Source organism: Alosa alosa, chromosome 24, assembly GCF_017589495.1.
Source record: "Alosa alosa isolate M-15738 ecotype Scorff River chromosome 24, AALO_Geno_1.1, whole genome shotgun sequence".
Taxonomy (NCBI): domain Eukaryota; kingdom Metazoa; phylum Chordata; class Actinopteri; order Clupeiformes; family Clupeidae; genus Alosa; species Alosa alosa.
In genome coordinates this window covers 419,058-437,703 of record NC_063212.1, presented here as the reverse complement: position 1 = coordinate 437,703, position 18,646 = coordinate 419,058, and the positions used below count along the sequence as shown (strand labels likewise).

The window sequence follows — 18,646 nt, the reverse complement described above, 5'->3', positions numbered from 1 at the left end:
GGTGTGGGGACTGATGAGTGGGTATCATTATAGGAATCCAATTGTGACGCCTGTGACACATTCTCTCTCTCTCTGATCACACACATGGAATAAGGAAAACATTGCTGTTTCCACAAAATACTCACACTACCTTATTCTTATCCTAACCATACTCCCCTCTAGAAACAGCAAAACGTTAGTAAACATTATCATGTTATGTTGCTAATTATGTGAGTATTCTTGATCGTATTAAGGAGGTTTATATTCTAATGCAAGTGTATTTCTATTGAACAGTTTCAACATTTACAGGATGTCACGTCATTGTTGGTGGTCTCGCCCTTAAAGAGATGGCGGATATTTTGGCAGGCCATAGCTTGTCACTACCGCCATCTACTGGATGACACGGGCAGAAGGCAACCCCAACTCATTGGCATTCAAAATTGCAGAATTATACAATTGAATACAATAGCTATTTATAATATTATTTTTGAACGTCATTTAAAAAAAAAAAATAGGACGTTATCTGGGCCTACAATATTGAACAAGCCATTAATTGAACATATGTGTTGGCACAATTATCCCATTCAATGCTTTAGTTGTTATTCATCGGATGTCTTCGGTGCCGCCATCCCATACCCCTCCCTGCTCCCATGCATAGCTCACTTCACTGTCACGCGCACAAACCGTCCCATGACACAAGCTGACGCGAGGACCCAGCTGACACCGGACACACGAGGGTAGGCTGTGTCTATTTACCACGTCAACCGACTCGCCGAATCGATGGAGAGATGCGATTAACTACAGTCGATCTTAAATTCGGTCAATAGGCGCGCGTCACTGATTGTCCCCTTCGCACTGGCATCTCACAGCACAAAGACGGAAACAGCTGGGTGAATGTTTACATGTCAGAGATGTGGGTATGAGCTCATGGATGTGTTGTCATGTACCAAGTATCCTGCTCGTGCCTCCGGTTGTTTTCAACGTTTTAACCGAGTATAGTTCCCCCGGGTTCATCCTTCAATTGCCCATGTATGCTAAATTAGAAAAACAAGTAGGCTAGGTTAGACCAGTGATATTGAGAAAACCACGACGCACAAGAGGGTGACACAAGAAGGTGACAGGTAGGCGAAACATTCCACATGTGTCTTTAGCAGGACTAAGGCGCAGTAGGAGCATCCTTTATACATAGACATCAAATACGCACGCACCGTAATTACCACCTGCAATAGGCTACTATGTCAGCTACTTCTCACAGAATATATCTGTGGTTACCTGAAAATGTCGTTAACATTGTTGGGATTAATGACCTTTGAACATTGAACATTGAACATGACGCTGTTGTTATACTTTGATACATCCGTGTTATTGTCCTACTATAAGTCTAATCGTATCCGGCACTTGACTGAGCGACGACCCTTTCTGCCGCTAGGCCAGCATCCTTTGTGTGCATCTGGAGGCTGTAACTAGGCACCAAAGCCCAGCCCTCAGTTGAACCCTCCATATCCATCAGTCTGATAGGACATGTCTGGTCACATGGTCCTTAATGGGTCGGTAACAAACCTTATTGATTGGAAGATGGGGAGAAGAATACTCTTGTAGGTCTGGGGGTTCAGGGGCAGGCTCAAAAATGTGTTCTCGGTAATGCAGATTTCATCTGTCCATATGTACTGTACACATAAGCAGTGCTTGCATTTTTGCAGTGCTATTTTAGGTCAAGGGCGTTACCATTTCCTAGTAAGGCTAGATGTGAGGCTATGTGTGAGACTGTAATGAATGTTTATATTTTGGTGGTACTGCAATTGCAATTACTCAGGGATGCTGCTCTTATCCTCTCTTTCCTAACTGGATGTATCTCTTTTCTCCTTTCTATCTCTTCCTTCTCTCACCTGTGCTTTTCCTATTCATTTCAATTCCACTACCCAATATAGAACACTCACATCCATAAACACACACACACACAGTTGTAGCATAGACGTGTGTGTATATGTGTGAGTGTATCTGAATGACCATGCCACATGAGAACTCTCCACTGCTGACCTGCGGACTCTCAAGCCTCCTCTCAGGGTTGGGTCAGGATGGACAGGATGAGCCCCTGGACGTGGACAGCAACCTCGGAGACCCTGCCACATCGAGGGCACGCAGCCTGAACACGTTCTTCGGAGTGATCGTGCCCACTGTGCTGTCCATGTTCAGCATTGTGCTCTTCTTGCGGACAGGTGAGGGGGGGGTGATGATGGTGGTCATGATAATGAGGATTTTAATTGTCATGATGATAATGATTATGATTGTGATATGTAGTGGTGCTGACGTTGTGGTGGTCGTGATGGTTATACATTGCAATATACATTGCACATATGCTGGTGGATTTGTAATGATGATGTAATTTCTTCTCTCAGGCTTCGTGATTGGCCACGCTGGGTTGTTCCATTCTCTCATTATGCTAGGTGTGGCCTATGTGATCATCTCCATGACGATACTGTCCATTTGTGCCATCTCCACCAATGGGGCGATACAAGCCGGCGGGGCTTACTGTATCCTTTTGGCATTGCATTACTCCAACAGATTATGCCTATTCCCTAATGGACCTATATAGCCTTTTATCTTAACATAAATCCTCACCTTTTACCTTTGTCCTTAACAAAAGAGCCAGTCATGATCAGTCGCTCCTTAGGCCCAGAGTTTGGGGGCAGCATTGGGCTGATGTTCTATCTGGCCAATGTGTGTGGCTGTGGAGTCTATGTGCTAGGACTGGTGGAGGCTATACTGGACTCATATGGACAAGAAGCAGGTAAATAAACATAAAAAACTAGTAAGCTTTATTGCGAATAACACAAGTCTGCCTGACTAAGGAAATTAGCACCGTAGAGCAAACAAATATAACAATAAACAAAGCCACAGTGAATCACCTAAAGGAACACATGATATGAGCATAAGAGCACATGATGTGCTGCAGCATGTAAATCAGTAGGCCTGTATTCCCTAACTCTATTAAGAGCATTATCACTACTAGACAAGTGCTGTTTTTGAAATATGTGCGAGAGGAGAGTTTTAATTGCACGGGAGGGAGGGGGAGGGAGTAGCGAACTAGCTCACTGTTTTGTTTGAACATCAACAGAAGTGACGTATCCCCGCTGTCGCTGATACAACCTTTAAGGTGCGCTGAATCCAACTAGCCCTGTTCCCAAGTGGAATTTTCAGTTTTTTTAATAAGCATAAACATGGTTGCCAAAAAGGCGATTTTGGGCACTTTCTTTGGGCGGACGTCATTATACCATGTAAATAAAATAATATTGTTCATATGTGTGCATCTCAGAAATCTCCCTTGGTCAATAAATCAAGGGTACAGGCTGTGAAAAAAGAAATAACAGGATATGTTTATTGAGGGTCAAGAAAGATGTGTAATGCTTCCAGCAGCAACCTAGTTTTCCAAGGAGGTCTCCCATCCAAGTACTAACCAGGCCCACACCTGCTTAGCTTCAGTAATTCAGCTAAGACAAGGTAACCGTCAACCGCTCAACGTTAAAACTTTGTTCAAACTTTGTAACGTAGGTCTTGAAAAGGACACTTGAGGAATCTATTTTTCGTTTTTGTAAACTTTATACTTTTTGAGATATTAACATAAATCAAGCTTATTTTCCCCATAGACTTTGCATTGGCACTATGACATCACAATGGGCTAATCAAACTGATTCACACCTGTATCAACTACCAGCTGCTCAACTAGGCCCCCTCACAGAGCCAATTAAACTGATTGGACCTGTATCAACTGCTTTCTGCTCAACTCCATTCTAAGGATATAAGGCACATTCCATCCAACTTTTGAGTGGAGCTGGCAAAAGAGTCTTAAAGTGACAGTGCACCATTTATAAATGATTTAAACAGCATCAACATCAACAACATTGATTTGTTTTGCATTTGTATTTTTTTCATAGCCTTTACTTTTGATTTATTGCCCACAGGAGATTTCTGAGATGCACACATGTGAGCAATATTAATTCATTTACATAGTATAATGATGCCCGTCTGAAGAAAGTGTCCAAAATTGCCATTTTGGCAGCCTTTTTGTTTATGCTAATTAGATGGTCAAAAACTCACAATTCTGCTTGGGAGCAGGGCTAGTTGGATTCAGCACATGTTAATTATGATAAAAAGTCCTGTTCACAACTTTTACTAAGAAATGCCTCTAGAGCCATATACAAGGACTTTTTCTTTCTCTGTCTATACAAACACATACCAGAGATGTGTAGACTCCAAAGAAATTGCATTTCATCTCTGTCACAAGCTGTTGCCGGAGCTAATCATTCTGTGTCATTATTATATCATAGTATAACTATCTTTACAAAGTAAGAGTTTAACGTAAATAGAAATGTATTACTGACTGTGTGCGTGTGTGTATGTGTGTCCTCTAGGTTCCTCAGCTGCAGTGTTGCCTGGAGGTTACTGGTTTGGTGTGCTTTACTCGTCTGTGGTGTTGTTGGTGTGTATGCTGGTGTGTCTAGTCGGCTCTCACCTGTACACCCGAGCCTCCTTCCTCATTCTTCTGGTTGTCACAGTTACACTGCTGTCCATCATCATCAGCACCCTGGTGCTGGGACCAATCCCCATCAGCCTGAACCACCCAGGGGAGACGCCCAACTCAACGCATGTCTATAACACCAGCTACACAGGCTTCAACCTTACTACACTTAAAAACAACTTGAAACGTGAGTCACTCTCCCACAAACATAAGGCCTTTTTTCCTGTAATTATTGCGGTACGATTGTCCCTTTTAGACAAACCAAGGCAGAATTGGGGCTCGACCTGACCTGACCCCCATATATACAGTATATGAAAACACCAGTGTGACGGTATTTGTACACCCGATGCGTAAGTTTGAGTTAAACATCACTCTACATGCCTGATGTTGTGCTGCACATCACGTTACATTTTACTATTTGGTCCTGCATCCTGGCTCCCCAAAATGGCAGCTTGAATGTGAACACATGCACTGGGGCAGCAATCTGCCACCTCTCTTTTAGACGGCTCTTGTTTTTGTGAATATTGCGTGATTTCTGTATAAAACGGCCTATACACACATTCTCACCCTGTTACATAGCTACATAGGGTTTGGCATTGAAACACATACAAGTTCCTCACAGATCGATGAATGCAAAACACACACACATGCATACACACACACACACACACACACACACACACACACACACACACACACACACACACACACACACACACACACACACACACACACACACACACATACATACACCATCTACCAATGCATGGTGTCAACTTCATAGGTTGTATATCAGCACATATCAGTGCTTCTCCCTCTCTCTTTTCTTCAGCGGGATACACCCTGGACTACAGCACCAGTACAATAATGACGTTCGCTAGTGTTTTTGCAGTCATGTTTAATGGCTGTACAGGAATCATGGCTGGGGCCAATATGTCAGGTGAGGTACATATTGACCATACACACAGTCTGGTTCCTCCTCTCTTTGTATCTGTCTGTCTGTCTGTTGTTTCTCTCTCTCTCTCTGGGCCTGGGTTTTTGCACCCACTTCAGGCGTATTTGATTCACAATGTGAACGTAAAAACATGGTACAGTATGTACAAACAGGTACAGGCGAGGTACAGTATGTTACAGTGGTAGTGAGTAGAGGGTCCCTAAAGCCAAACCAAAGTATCCCGAGGTCTTTATGTGGTCGGATAGAGAGTCCAGAATGAATTTCATCAAGCCAGTACCTTTCCGGAAATGTTACTGCTGCAGGTTGCGTCTTTAGGGGAAAGTCCGTAGGAGTCGATTGCCGAGTGTGGAGTAACACGCTCTGGAAATTCACAATTTCGTCGCTGTTTTTAAAAAAAAAAAAAAACATAGTCCAGTATTTCTTTCGAAATTGAAATGAAGTTGTATGGACTGGACTATGTTTTTTTTTTTTTTCGGTTTGGCTTTAGGGACCCTCTACTCACTACCACATAAGTGTAATGTTGTTTGGAACTGTAGAAGAGGTATAAAAATAGCGTTTTGTAGTGGCGAAATGACTTGCCCTGGTCACTTCCAGGCTAACGAGTTTTGACTAAAAACGGTAAAATCGAACTTTCTCAAAACACATCCGAATGACATCATTTTGATGTCAACTCAATGTATGTACTCCCAATCATCCGTAAATTGATCTAAAGTGCATTTTACTCCAGATAATTCCTTTAAGTCATTAAGTCATTAAGAACTACTAGGCCTACTCTGTATGTTGCTGCTCGTTGACATCTTATTATCCTAAAAGCTAAACTTTTGATTATTTTAAATGTAGCAATTGGTTAACTCTATTCAACTGCGCTTGTGGTTCAGCTGTGGGCACGTAATTAGCGCTGTAGAGGGGGCGGGGACGGGAGGGGATGAGTGCTGTTTACGTAATGAAGTGACAGCTTAGTAAATTCCACGCAATATGGCAAAGCTCAGCGTTCGCTTTCTGCGCATAGAAAAACTCAGTATTAGTGCTTTCTCTGTACATCCGGCCCTCTGTGTGTGTCTATCTCTCTCTCTCTCTCTCTCTCTCTCTCTCTCTGACACACTTCCTATTGAAACACAGGGGAGCTGAAGAACCCCAGTGTGTCAATCCCAAAGGGCACCATCATCGCAGTGGCTTACACCTTCATTGTCTATCTCCTCTTCTTCCTTCTTGTCAGCTCCACCTGTGACAGGTACACACACACACACACACACACACACACACACACACACACACACACAATTCTCCTCTTCTTTTGTTAGTTTTCTACAGTCTTGTTTTCTTTGAACTTACAACTTACTTACTTCAGATTTTTGTATATTTGTTCGAAAGTATGTGGCCCTAGTTTGCCAATTCAATTTGTCCTCATGGCATTCTGGTTGCCAGGTGCTAACTCTTGGCAATTTTGGAAAAATGCTCCATTGCTTAATTAATGTTCCGTTTCACCCATATTCTATTACTGTGGGGTTTTGTCCCAGAGCGCTACTGGTTCAGGACTATGGGTTCCTGCGGCGGGTCAACGTCTGGCCTCCATTTGTCACCCTGGGAATCTATTGCTCCGCCCTCTCAGCAGCTATGAGCACACTGATTGGAGCATCCCGCATACTTCACGCCCTTGCACTCGACCAGCTGTTTGGTAAGAGCATAATGCTCCCCTGTTGTATTTTGGTCTGTGTGAATTCATGTATGTAGATAATGTAGGGGCAATGTAGGGCAGGACTTTTACTTTCTGAAGACGGAGTTTTACATCTCTGGTTATCACAGTCTCCAGTGATATATGTAAAAAGTGGTTTGCGTGGAGATGTGCAGTTCGTGCCCTCGTTGCATAGCGGCCGCACGGACAAGACACTGAAGACTGTAATGGACCTTCAAGTACTTGCAGATGTGGAATGTTGAAGACTAGCCTAATACAGTGTGTGTGTGTGTGTGTGTAGTGCGTGTACGTCTATGTGTGTCCAGGCCGGCTCCTGGCTCCTGCCTCCATTACCACTCAGGCAGGTAATCCATGGGTTGCTGTTCTCTATACCTGGGCTCTTGTGCAGGTAACTGACAATGTCTAACTCTCTCAAATAACAATCGCCTAACAGTGACATAATGTAACAGACTTCAGTAAAGTTAGACTGAGAAATTGGCAGATTTGCAAGATTCGCGTTTTGCGGTTCAATAAATCATAGGAGAAACAATAAAGAGCTCTATCTAACCATAGTAAGGTAGACAACAAGCGACAACCCGGTTTTCATCCGAAAGAACTGTGTACATTATGTGGATAAATAAAACGCATCCCTGTGAGCATTCGGCTGTCAGCCGAGCGTCTAGGGACCATTTACAAAGTGCAAACCAGAAAGTGGATACAAAATAGGATGAGTCCGTTTTTCCATAATTAGCTGGTGTAGTATGTTACTAGTGAGGCCCTAGATGTGTGTTGTGATTTTGGAAGCACTAGGCTCAATAACAGTGAAGCTACTGAATTTTCCCCCCATAAAAAATATATTATAAATAGGGCAAGTAATTCTTTTCCCTAATTAGCAGGTGTAGTATGTTGCTAGTGAGGCCGTAGATGTGTGTTGTGATTTTGGAAGGAGTAGGCTCAATAACAGTGAAGCTATTGAATTTTTCAAACATTAAAAATAGATTATAAATAGGGTGAGTCCGTTTTTCCATAATTAGCTGGTGTAGTACAGTATGTTGCTAGTGAGGCCCTAGATGCGTGTTATGATTTTGGAAGCACTAGGCTCAATGACAGTGAAGCTATTTCAACGTATTTGTATCCACTTTCAGTTTTGCGCTTTGTAGACAGTCCAGGTACAGGTTGTAGCTTGTTGTCTACCTTACTACGGTTAGATAGAGCTCTCTATTGTGCAATGAAAACGTTTCTCCTATATGATTTATTGACTCTGTAGATCACTGCATTCTTTTAGAGCGCCTTGAGCACTGGGTTGGAATTTCAGGTACTGCACTGAAATGGTTTGCCTCCTTCTTAGAGGGAAGAACCTTTTCAGTTTCTTTCAATAATACTTCATCTTCATCTGCCCCCTTATCTTATGCTGTTCCACAGGGATCAGTGCTTAGTTGTATTTTATTCTCACTGTACATGTTGCCAAATTGCAAAAAATGCAAATTATGAAAAAGCACGGTATATCCTATCATTGCTATGCGGATGATACACAACTGTATCTCCCATTTAAATGTGGTTCCTCTGGTGCTCTAAACCCATTGCTTGATTGCCTAAAAAGAGATTAAACAATGGATGTCGACCAATTTTTAAAACTGAATGAATCCAAAACAGAAATTCTATTTTTTGGTTCACATGAAGCTGCAAATAATGCAATTAGTGAACTAGGGTCTTTTGCCAGATTTGTAAAACCTTATGCAAGAAATCTTGGCTACTTGACCCTGATTTTAAATTTGAGAAACAAATTAATGCTGTTGTCAAGTCATCTTTTTACCACCTTAGAATCTTAAGTAAAGCCAAAACTATGTTTTCTTTCAAAGACTTTGAAATATTGATCCATGCCTTTATTTCATCCCGCCTGGACTACTGTAACTCCCTTTATTTTGGTGTCATTCAGTCCACTCTATCCCGACTTCAGATGGTGCAAAATGCAGCTGCAAGGCTGCTCACCAAGTCTAAAAAGACACAACATATTTCTCAAGTTTTGAAATCTCTGCAATGGCTACCAGTGAAATTTAGAGTAGATTACAAAATTCTTCTTTTTGTCTTCAAAGCTTTAAATGGACAAGCTCCCCAATACCCAAGTGAGCTTGTACACTTTCACTGCCCTCCCAGAACTCTGAGGTCATCAGATAAACAACTGCTCTCAGTACCTCAGAGTCGTCTAAAAAATAAAGGTGACCGTGCTTTTTCAGTAGCTGGGCCCAAGTTGTGGAACAACCTCCCTTTTCACATTAGATCTACACCAACTATTGGTAGAGCCAAGTTAAAAGAACATATGCTATTAATGGCTTTTAAATGAATTGTGGAATGTAATTATAGGCTATATATATGTACATATTATTTTAGTTTTATTTTCCTGTTGTATTTTTTTTTTTGTATGTGTCTTGATTCATTTTGTCTTATATTAGCTATTTATTTATCTGTTTTTTTTTTTTTTTTGAGCACTTTGGTCAACCACAGGTTGTTTTAAATTGTGCTATATAAATAAACTTGACTATGTATATGACTATGAACCGCAAAACGTGAATCTTGTGAATCTGCCAATTTCTGTCTAACTTTACGAAGTATGAAACTGTAACACATGCTTAATTTCGTTGGTTGTTTTTTTTTTTTTTTTTTTTTTTTGGTTTCGTTGGTTGGTAATTTTGTTGGTTGTTTGTCTGTATGTTTTCTAACCGTCTATGAGTATTAAGTACTTGCAGTAAAGCACTTTCGTAAATACTTAAATACACACTTGTGTGTATTTGTATTTGATTTGTGTGTGTGTGTGTGTGTGTGTGTGTGTGTGTGTGTGTAGTGTGTAGTGTTTGCAGGTCAGCTGAACTCCATTACCAGTCTGGTAACTGTGTTCTACCTCCTAGCCTATGCTGCAGTTGACTTGGCTTGCCTTGCCCTGGAGTGGGCATCTGCTCCCAACTTCAGGTGTGTGTGTGTGTGTGTGTGTGTGTGTGTGTTTGGGTGTGGTGGGGAGGGTTCTGCATATCTGCATTGATACAAGATTGACTTATAGGTCTGTTAATGGATTTCTGCCATAATGTGGATGTATATTTCTAATAGGGTGCTAATCTTTCTAAGAGCCATTCTCTCCATTTAAGTTTTTGCAGGCCCACATTCCAGTTCTTTCCTGGCATTCCCTGCCTCCTGGGATTGTGGGTAGTGTAGTCATGATGTTTGTCATTGAGCCTCTGTTCTCCTCAGTGTTTTGTATGTGTGTGTGTGTGTAGTGTGTAGTGTTTGCAGGTCAGCTGAACTCCATTACCAGTCTGGTAACTGTGTTCTACCTCCTAGCCTATGCTGCAGTTGACTTGGCTTGCCTTGCCCTGGAGTGGGCATCTGCTCCCAACTTCAGGTGTGTGTGTGTGTGTGTGTGTGTGTGTGTTTGGGTGTGGTGGGAGAGGTTCTGCATATCTGCATTGATACAAGATTGACTTATAGGTCTGTTAATGGATTTCTGCCATAATGTGGATGTATATTTCTAATAGGGTGCTAATCTTTCTAAGAGCCATTCTCTCCATTTCGTTTTTTGCAGGCCCACATTCCAGTTCTTTTCCTGGCATTCCTGCCTCCTGGGGATTGTGGGTAGTGTAGTCATGATGTTTGTCATTGAGCCTCTGTTCTCCTCAGCCAGCATAGCTCTTCTTCTGCTGCTGCTCCTCTTCATTCACTACAGATCAGCCACCAGCAGCTGGGGATACATCAGCCAGGCGCTCATCTTCCATCAGGTAAACTTTCACACACACACACACAAACACAGACACAAAAACATACACGTACAGTACTATGTAGTATGCAATGAACTCTTGAAGACAAATTCCTCTAACCAAATGTGTGTATGCAGTGTTGGCAATGTTTTGTATGTGTATGTGTATGTGTATGTGCATGCGCAGGTGCGTAAGTACCTCCTGATGTTGGATGTGCGGAAGGAACATGTGAAGTTTTGGCGGCCCCAGGTATTGCTGATGGTGTCCAACCCACGGTCCTCCTGTCAGCTCATCTCATTCGTCAATCAGCTCAAGAAAGGCGGACTGTTTGTACTGGGGCATGTGCATCTGGGGGATCTGGGTAATGTAAATTCTTAAATTCTGCCTTTGACTTTGATTGGTGTTTTTTTATTTTCAAAGACAGTGTCATATTGTGGAAAGGTCTTTCTACTCTACTGTACTGCCCTCTTTTTGTGTTTTTTGTTTATCTCTCTCTCTCTCCCTCTGTCGCATGCGCAGTCTTTCCAGTTCAATTAAAGTCCAATTTAAAGTCCAAATTGCTAGACTAACATACTCTCTGTGTGTCTCTCTCTTGTAGACTCCATGACCGCAGACCCAGTGCAGGCCCAGTATCAGCACTGGCTGAGTCTGGTGGACCTGCTGGAGGTGAAGGCCTTTGTGGACCTCACACTCTCTTCATCTGTCCGGCAGGGTACACAGCACCTGCTCCGCATTACAGGCCTGGGTGAGACCTCACACACATACACATGCACGCACATGTACACGCTGATGGGAAATTGTGATACCACAGATGAATGAGGACCCAGTTCAGGCAATGGTAGAACAAATCAGGAAGAAGTTTTATTTCCAGTGATCCACACTGAAGAATGCTATTAAAATTGTCTCCTTAATTCCAAATGGAGACACAGTTGACCGAGTAGATTCCAGTGTAGTTAAGAGCAGGTAAAAACTTGAGGCTGGCTTGCGAAAAAATTGTTCTTTATTCTGGAGGTAACAACAGAGTTCTGGTAACCCTGTTGTACGCACAGCACAGCACAGTGTTGCAAGGTGAAGCCAAGGTAATGAACTGAAGCAAAGATCTGGGAAACTCCTGGATAATTATAATACCAGAATATACATTCACGTCTGGGGTCAAATTGGAGGGGGGGAAACAGACAGTGATATAGCCTTATTCAATTAAGACGTCTTGTGGGGGAACAATTAGTTAGGTACACCATTTGCTATAGTAAGGTGACAACATTCTGTCTGCTTACAATAAACATCCTGTCCCCGCAGTTTCTGCAGTATTAAACAAAGAACCAAAAGAATGACATACAGAAAACCACTAAAATCTAACAACACCAAGGGAGAGACAGCATGCTTTCACATAATGATCCACCTGCTGCTCTAGCTAAACAAGCAAATAGTCAGGGTTTAAGTGTCCATCCAGGTTACTAAGTGATGCGTTTGGTCATCCCAGCTTACGTGGACCACACTGAATCGGCAAAAACATCATATTCCCCCTTATCCCTAAAGACACAGCCACACAAAGCTATACTCAGGAATTGTACAGGAACATAATGAAATAAAAACATGTCATATGTGGGAAAACAGAACACATAACACATAATTCTGACTGTAAACATAAAGACACTCAATATAAAACCTAAATAAGAAAGATAAAAATAATAAGACATGAATTCTGATTTCAGTACTCTCAACATGCGTACACGCACACACACTTACACACACACCCACACACACATACATGTTCTATTCACCGGATTTTTATTGTACATTAAGCTGTCTTGATCATCTAGCAGGAGCCTGTCATGGTAAATATTAGATCAGAGAATGTAATCAGTTTCTGTGTTAAGTTGAGACTTTTCATGTATCACACACACAAAAGTCACACATTTTAAGGTCACAATCTAATAACTTAATGAGCTTTTTTTCTTCCACTGTGGTCTGTTGTTCCTTTGTTTACAGGTGGTATGAAGCCCAATACACTTATCCTGGGTTTCTATGACAACTGCGTCCCTGATGACTACTTCCTGCAGGACCCGGTGTTCTATGGCGGTGCGAGCACTCTCAACGTGGACCTGCCCTCACTGCAGGCACACTTCCCACCCGTACGCAATCACGAGTCACCTTGGCGCCTGGGCCCTGAGGAGTACGTTGGCATGGTGCGAGATGCCATCAAGATGGGCAAGAACGTATGCCTGGCGCGCTACTTCCACCAGCTGCAGCCACTGGGCGGCGCCGGCGTTACACAGCTGATCGACGTGTGGCCGCTGAACCTGCTGCGGCCCGAGAGCGGCGGCTTCGTGGACGTCTGCAGCCTGTTCCTGCTGCAGCTGGCCTGCGTGCTCAACATGGCCGCCGCCTGGCGCCACGCCCGCATGCGCATCTTCCTGTGCGTGGAGGCCGACTCGCAGGGCGAGGGCGCCTGGCCCGGAGCCGGCTGGCTGCAGAAGGAGGCCGAGCTGCGGGAGCTGCTGCAGAAGCTGCGCATCCGCGCCTCCATCCAAGTGGTGATGTGGGAGGTGGGGACCACAGAGACGGCGGTGATGGAGGAGGGGGGCGGCAGTAGTAGCCGTCGCCGTGCGGCCACGCCGGGCGGAGGGGACGTCGGGGGAGGAGGGGAGGACGGCGAGAGTGGCGGCTGGGCCAGGACGGCGCCACACGTCTCGCCGGACTTCCTGCTCTCGGTCAATGACATGCTGCGGGAGAACAGCGCCCAGGCCGACGTGCGCTTCCTCTACCTGCCGCGTCCACCGGCGCCCGCTGACCAGTCGCACACCTACCTGGCCCAGCTGGAGGCAGTGACGCACGAGCTGGGTCCCACCCTCCTAGTCCATGGCCTTACGCCTGTTACATGCACTGAGCTCTGAGTGAGAGAGTGAAAGAGTGGAAGGAAGGGATGTATGGAGAGAGAAAAGGGAAAGAGTGGAAGGTTATGCATGAATGGATATGGTATAAGAATGATTGTGTGTGTGTGTGGGTGGGGGGTGGTTTATGTACCGTGCGTATGTGTTATGTAGGGCATGTGTACGGTTGTGTTTGTATGTACGCGCAGAATGTGTCAGGAAGGGCATGGGTATGGCTGTTTTGCACTAATTACACTAATCAGGACTAATCCAGGAAAGAGATAGAGTGCTAAGTGCTGCAGATGAAAAGCTTTCTCCTTCTCATTAGCATACCTCCTGTCCTTTCTGCCGCTTGCTTCCGTGCCTGTCTGCCATTCCCCTCTCTCACTCATACAGTATCTCTCCCTCACCTCTCTCTCTGGATGGATTACCAGAACCATCTCACAGCACAAAACAGAACTTCTGAACCTCACTCATTTTAAATGTGCCTCCGTTCTGCTCCAAAGTGCACCATTATGTCTTAACCCATGTACTCTATCATGTAGAACCTCCATCTGTACATACCCCTATATTGCACTCATAATCTGTTTTTTTATCAGTACTCTGTAGGCTAAGTCACACCATTCCCTCCTGTAATCATTGTCCTTCATTAATAATCACTTCCTCTGATCTATCTGTTGTCTTTTCTCTCTTTTAACAAATTTACATATGATCTTCTCCAGTCCTTATCTCAGTCATATATTTTTATCACAGACCTTAAGTCACAATTCATAACCACCTCCTGTGTGTGAACCACTGGTATCCTTTTCTTTTAGTCTCTTGTTTGGTCATAACATCCTCCTGTATACTCTGTAACTAATTCTTGTGTTCGATCTTCTGCTGATAGCACTATGCTTTCTGTGTCACTCTTGCTTCTGGGCTCTGTAAGCCAAACACAGGCAGAGAAATGCTGCTATTCTCCCTACTGACTCATCACTCAGCGGCATGCCATTATGACATCAAACTGTAGAGGACATTTTTTAACACTGACGAAGGAGTTGGCGCAACACTCATGGGACGTGATGTGGATGGACAAAGTAGAGCTGACCATATTTTGACTGCTACTCTTTGAAGCCTTGTTTAGACATTCAGACCTCATTACAAAGCCTACTCCAGGACTGTAACCATAGAAACATAGCGATTGCACTAATGGCTGTTTCTCCTCTCTCTAGCTCTTGCTCTCTCATTCTCTTAGATGCTCTTTCCCAGCAAAGTTAATGGAGTGTATTCATTGATTTACCCTATTTTTGGGATAAATAGGACTAATGAGAGGCAGATTGGACAGACAGACAGAGTGCAAAAGGTCAAGGTGATCTGCATATATGAGGAGAAAAGACAATCTACTAAATGTATTCATTTATAAGCCTAATTTATTTGAATGTGTTTGCTGAGTAATCTGAGTGCATCCATTCCACAATGACTTCCATCCATGGCTCAGACTCCTTGAACTTCAGTGTCTAGCTTCGGTAGGATAAGGTCAAAGTTTATGGATGGTATCTAACAAGCAAGGGTTTATGTTGATGCACACCAGGGTTTGTGTAACAGGCCTGTTTGTTTAGCATGCCCTTTTTAATAAATAATTATTTTTAAAAGCATACAGAGGTGTTGAACTCCACCTTGGACAGTTATTTTGAAAACAGACAGGGCCAAAGTCAAATGGAAATAATCACACTTTATTACACAAATTGTTTAAGGCAAAATTACTTGCAAACTCAAATCCATCACATATTTAGTTATCAAATCCATCACATATTTGATGAATATATAATTAGAACATTAACGTACACTGATGCATATGAATTATTACCCTCCAGTCAAACCAGTCCACATTTGGATTCCGTCACCACGGTCTCCATACATTAATGCCACCTAGTTCAGGTTTATGTTCTGTTTTCATCACTGAAGGCACCGCTCGTGAAATTGCTTTTGCTGTTGTACTGTCTTCGGAACGCACTCGTGGCAGCAAACCCTGGGAACACGCGGGGTTCAACGCGGAACAGAGAGGTCCCTTTGCTACCCCTGCCGTACAAAGTGTTGGTAAAAGCCACTTGGAGTTTAACTGTTGGTCAACATTTAAATTGTCAATTGTCACGGTATTTGTAACAGAAAGCTTTTGTCGTACAGGTTGGAGAAATGCAGATCTCCATTGATGTGCGCCGGAAATACTCAGGAAACGCGAGACCTCTCGTGTGCAATCGGTGTAACCAGAGTAGAATCGGCTCCATAGTGTCGCATCTGTGTATTGGGAAATAAATCCGTGTCATATGATTTATGGAGTTCTCAACTTCTATGGCATAGCCTACAATAGCACAAATCTGGTTGTATATGTCCTACAGAAGCCAAGTTATTTAAGCTTACACATTATTGTGCAGGGAGGAACCGTATTGTAGGCCTACCTGTATTTTGAGAGGTAATGGACTTAAGGTGACGAACAGTCATTTCGAGAATATCTGCTTTTTCCAACCTTGAACGTCGACAAGTCTGCAAAAGTCCCGTTGTAAATAAATCAGTCGTCACATAAACACCTCTAACTCAGAATTCAAAAATACAGAACATGACTTATACAGCTACCTGTGTGATACGGGCCCGCGCAAGCAAAACGTGCAATTGTGCAAGACACGCATTGATGCGCGCGCGACGGCGGCGCTCCATCAACGGCTTGGATGACTGAAACAAAAAGGAGAGCAAGAATTAACACCGAAAACATCAACAGTGAATTGAAATCACCGAAACCAAATGTTCAGACACGAGTTCCAGTGTTCCAGTTCCTGCGTGTGAGTGAGTGCGCGGTAAGCGTCGACCATACCACCACATACCTTTCGATGCGCACGCTGCTTTTGCTGTGCCTTCAGTGACACTGGTGAACTCATGTTTTCTCTTCAACGTGCTTCCAAGGTCTATGGCCTTAGAAGCGTTCACGCTTTGTAATCTTGCCAAATGTATACGCCTCTCTGCAAGGAACTCGCAGTATCTTCACCCAATGTAACACAATCGACTGCAAAAGCCCTATCACTGATATAAAACGATGGGATTGGCCCAAGTCTGTCAGGATGTCCAAAATGGTTATGATCTCTTCTAAATATGAATAAAACCCAAACAAAATCACACTCTCAGATGTGTAGCTACAGGTGTGTGAGCAGGCAGTGAGGCCGAGCACACTGCTGGTGAATTTATACTGCAGAGGCAGATGGAGACAATACAGGCTCAAGGGTTACACAGACAGACAAGATGAAGAAACAGAGGAAGAGGATGACTGAGGGGAGAAGCTTTAAGTCACTATATCGGGTTTGTGTGTGTGTGTGTGTGTGTGTATTGAGAGCTAAAGATCTGTTTAATTCATAAGTCTGAAGTGTCACTTACAGCCCCCCCTTCCTATTGAGGGATTAGGGTTTGTGCCAAAAAGATTCCTATGCCGTCCATCAACACTGATTGACAGCTGAGGAGGTGGTGAGAGCATGCACAGCTCTGATACCCATCTATTTGTTATTTCCCTATAAATTACATACTGCAACAGGGTGATAGGGGGCTATAATTGTCTTCTCGCTACACTCATGACAGTCTGCTTTACCATTTACTTATCTAACATGAAGACCTTTCAGAGACGTTTACTGTTCAAGATAAGGTAACAGTATGAAAACACCAAACCTCTAAGCATGCTTGAATGAAGAACTTGGAGAGAATGCAGGTCATCGTAAATGTTCCATTTCAGTGTGTGTGGTGTGATGAACCTTTCTGGGTTATTTGAAAACCTCCTGCATGTGTGTACGATGTTTTGCATTGGGAAACTGCAGCAGGGAACACACACATTCACACATGCGAGCCCACACACATAGGAGGCGTATAAAACATGGCAGACAGCAGAAGGGTGGGAGAGCGCACACACACGCACAGAAAGGGAACATATTTCTATGTCCTATGCAATGTTTTATTCTTTTATTCAGTTGTGTCGCTTTCTCTCTTGCACTGGCCTTCAGGTCCACGCCCCTCTTTTTTTCTCCCCACCGCTGTTGTCCTGGAGAGTCTGGCAAAAAAAGAACAACACTTGTCCCTTCTGCCTCTGACATGGCGCTAATCCCCCCAACCCGGAACACACACACGCATGTTTGTCCAAACATAAGCCACACACAGACATTTTTGCTCCTGTTTCTCTCTCAAACTCACAAAATAAACACACATGCAAATATACATATTAGATACAAACTCTAAATACTAAGGTAAAAAGTAAAAAAAGAGATATATAAAGTTAAAAAAATGAAGATACATGGGGCAACTTTCTGAGCAATGCTGTTGAGTAACCACATAACTGGTTCCAATGTTCTGACTGGATGACCAAGACAATTGCCAATTTGTATGATTAAAGTACTCCTGAAAAAATGATATCATATATCAATGGGAATGTACCCAAACAAAAATACTCTTGAAGAAAAATTGTCCATTGGTCAAAAAGTTGCCCCATGTATCATTCGCTTTTGAAATGATTTGGAACACTATATTAAATGTTTACCATGTTATTATTAACAAATTTACTTTAGAAATGTAATTTAATTTAGAAATATTTAGATACACATTATTATTTGATCCTTTCTGTGTACTTGTTAGAGTAAGTGAAGAATGGGGTGAGGGAGAGAGGAGGAACACTGACAAGATGGGAATCAGGGGGATGTTTGACATGAGTGTGTGTGTGTGTGTGTGTGTGTGTGTGTGTGTGTGTGTGTGTGTGTGTGTGCGTGCGTGCGTGCGTGCGTGCGTGCGTGCGTGCACGTACGTTGGGCTACCGGGAGGTGGGATGCTCGGATTAGTGGTCTATTGAGACAGGAGTGAGGAGGGGGCTCAGTGTGTGACACGCCCTTCCCAGATTAGTGTTTTTTGTGA

The 18,646-nt window shown here is 43.3% G+C and overlaps 2 protein-coding genes across 4 annotated transcripts; one reads left to right on the top strand and one right to left on the bottom strand.

Moving 5' to 3' along the window:
* The first annotated feature begins 664 nt into the window (after positions 1-664).
* Positions 665-15,371, top strand: LOC125289745 (solute carrier family 12 member 9-like). 3 transcript variants are annotated; one of them, XM_048236721.1, is made up of 14 exons: positions 665-892; positions 1,908-2,195; positions 2,376-2,510; positions 2,630-2,767; positions 4,389-4,682; positions 5,328-5,435; positions 6,570-6,681; positions 6,968-7,125; positions 7,449-7,531; positions 9,962-10,086; positions 10,694-10,886; positions 11,052-11,226; positions 11,464-11,610; positions 12,855-15,371. In XM_048236721.1, the coding sequence occupies exons 2-14, from the start codon at positions 1,982-1,984 to the stop codon at positions 13,757-13,759; spliced, it is 2,787 nt and encodes a 928-aa protein (XP_048092678.1). In that variant the 5' UTR covers positions 665-892; positions 1,908-1,981; the 3' UTR covers positions 13,760-15,371. The 3 variants fall into 3 exon arrangements, with proteins under 3 accessions (XP_048092678.1, XP_048092677.1, XP_048092679.1); XM_048236720.1 differs by having other exon boundaries at positions 665-1,100; XM_048236722.1 differs by having other exon boundaries at positions 676-716.
* Positions 15,372-15,450: 79 nt separating this feature from the next.
* On the bottom strand, positions 15,451-17,075 carry LOC125289746 (transcription factor HES-4). The gene is made up of 5 exons (XM_048236723.1): positions 16,591-17,075; positions 16,346-16,441; positions 16,171-16,255; positions 15,897-16,009; positions 15,451-15,793 (listed from the first exon to the last, which is right to left on the bottom strand). The coding sequence occupies exons 1-5, from the start codon at positions 16,642-16,644 to the stop codon at positions 15,788-15,790; spliced, it is 354 nt and encodes a 117-aa protein (XP_048092680.1). The 5' UTR covers positions 16,645-17,075; the 3' UTR covers positions 15,451-15,787.
* Between the last annotated feature and the right edge of the window lie 1,571 nt (positions 17,076-18,646).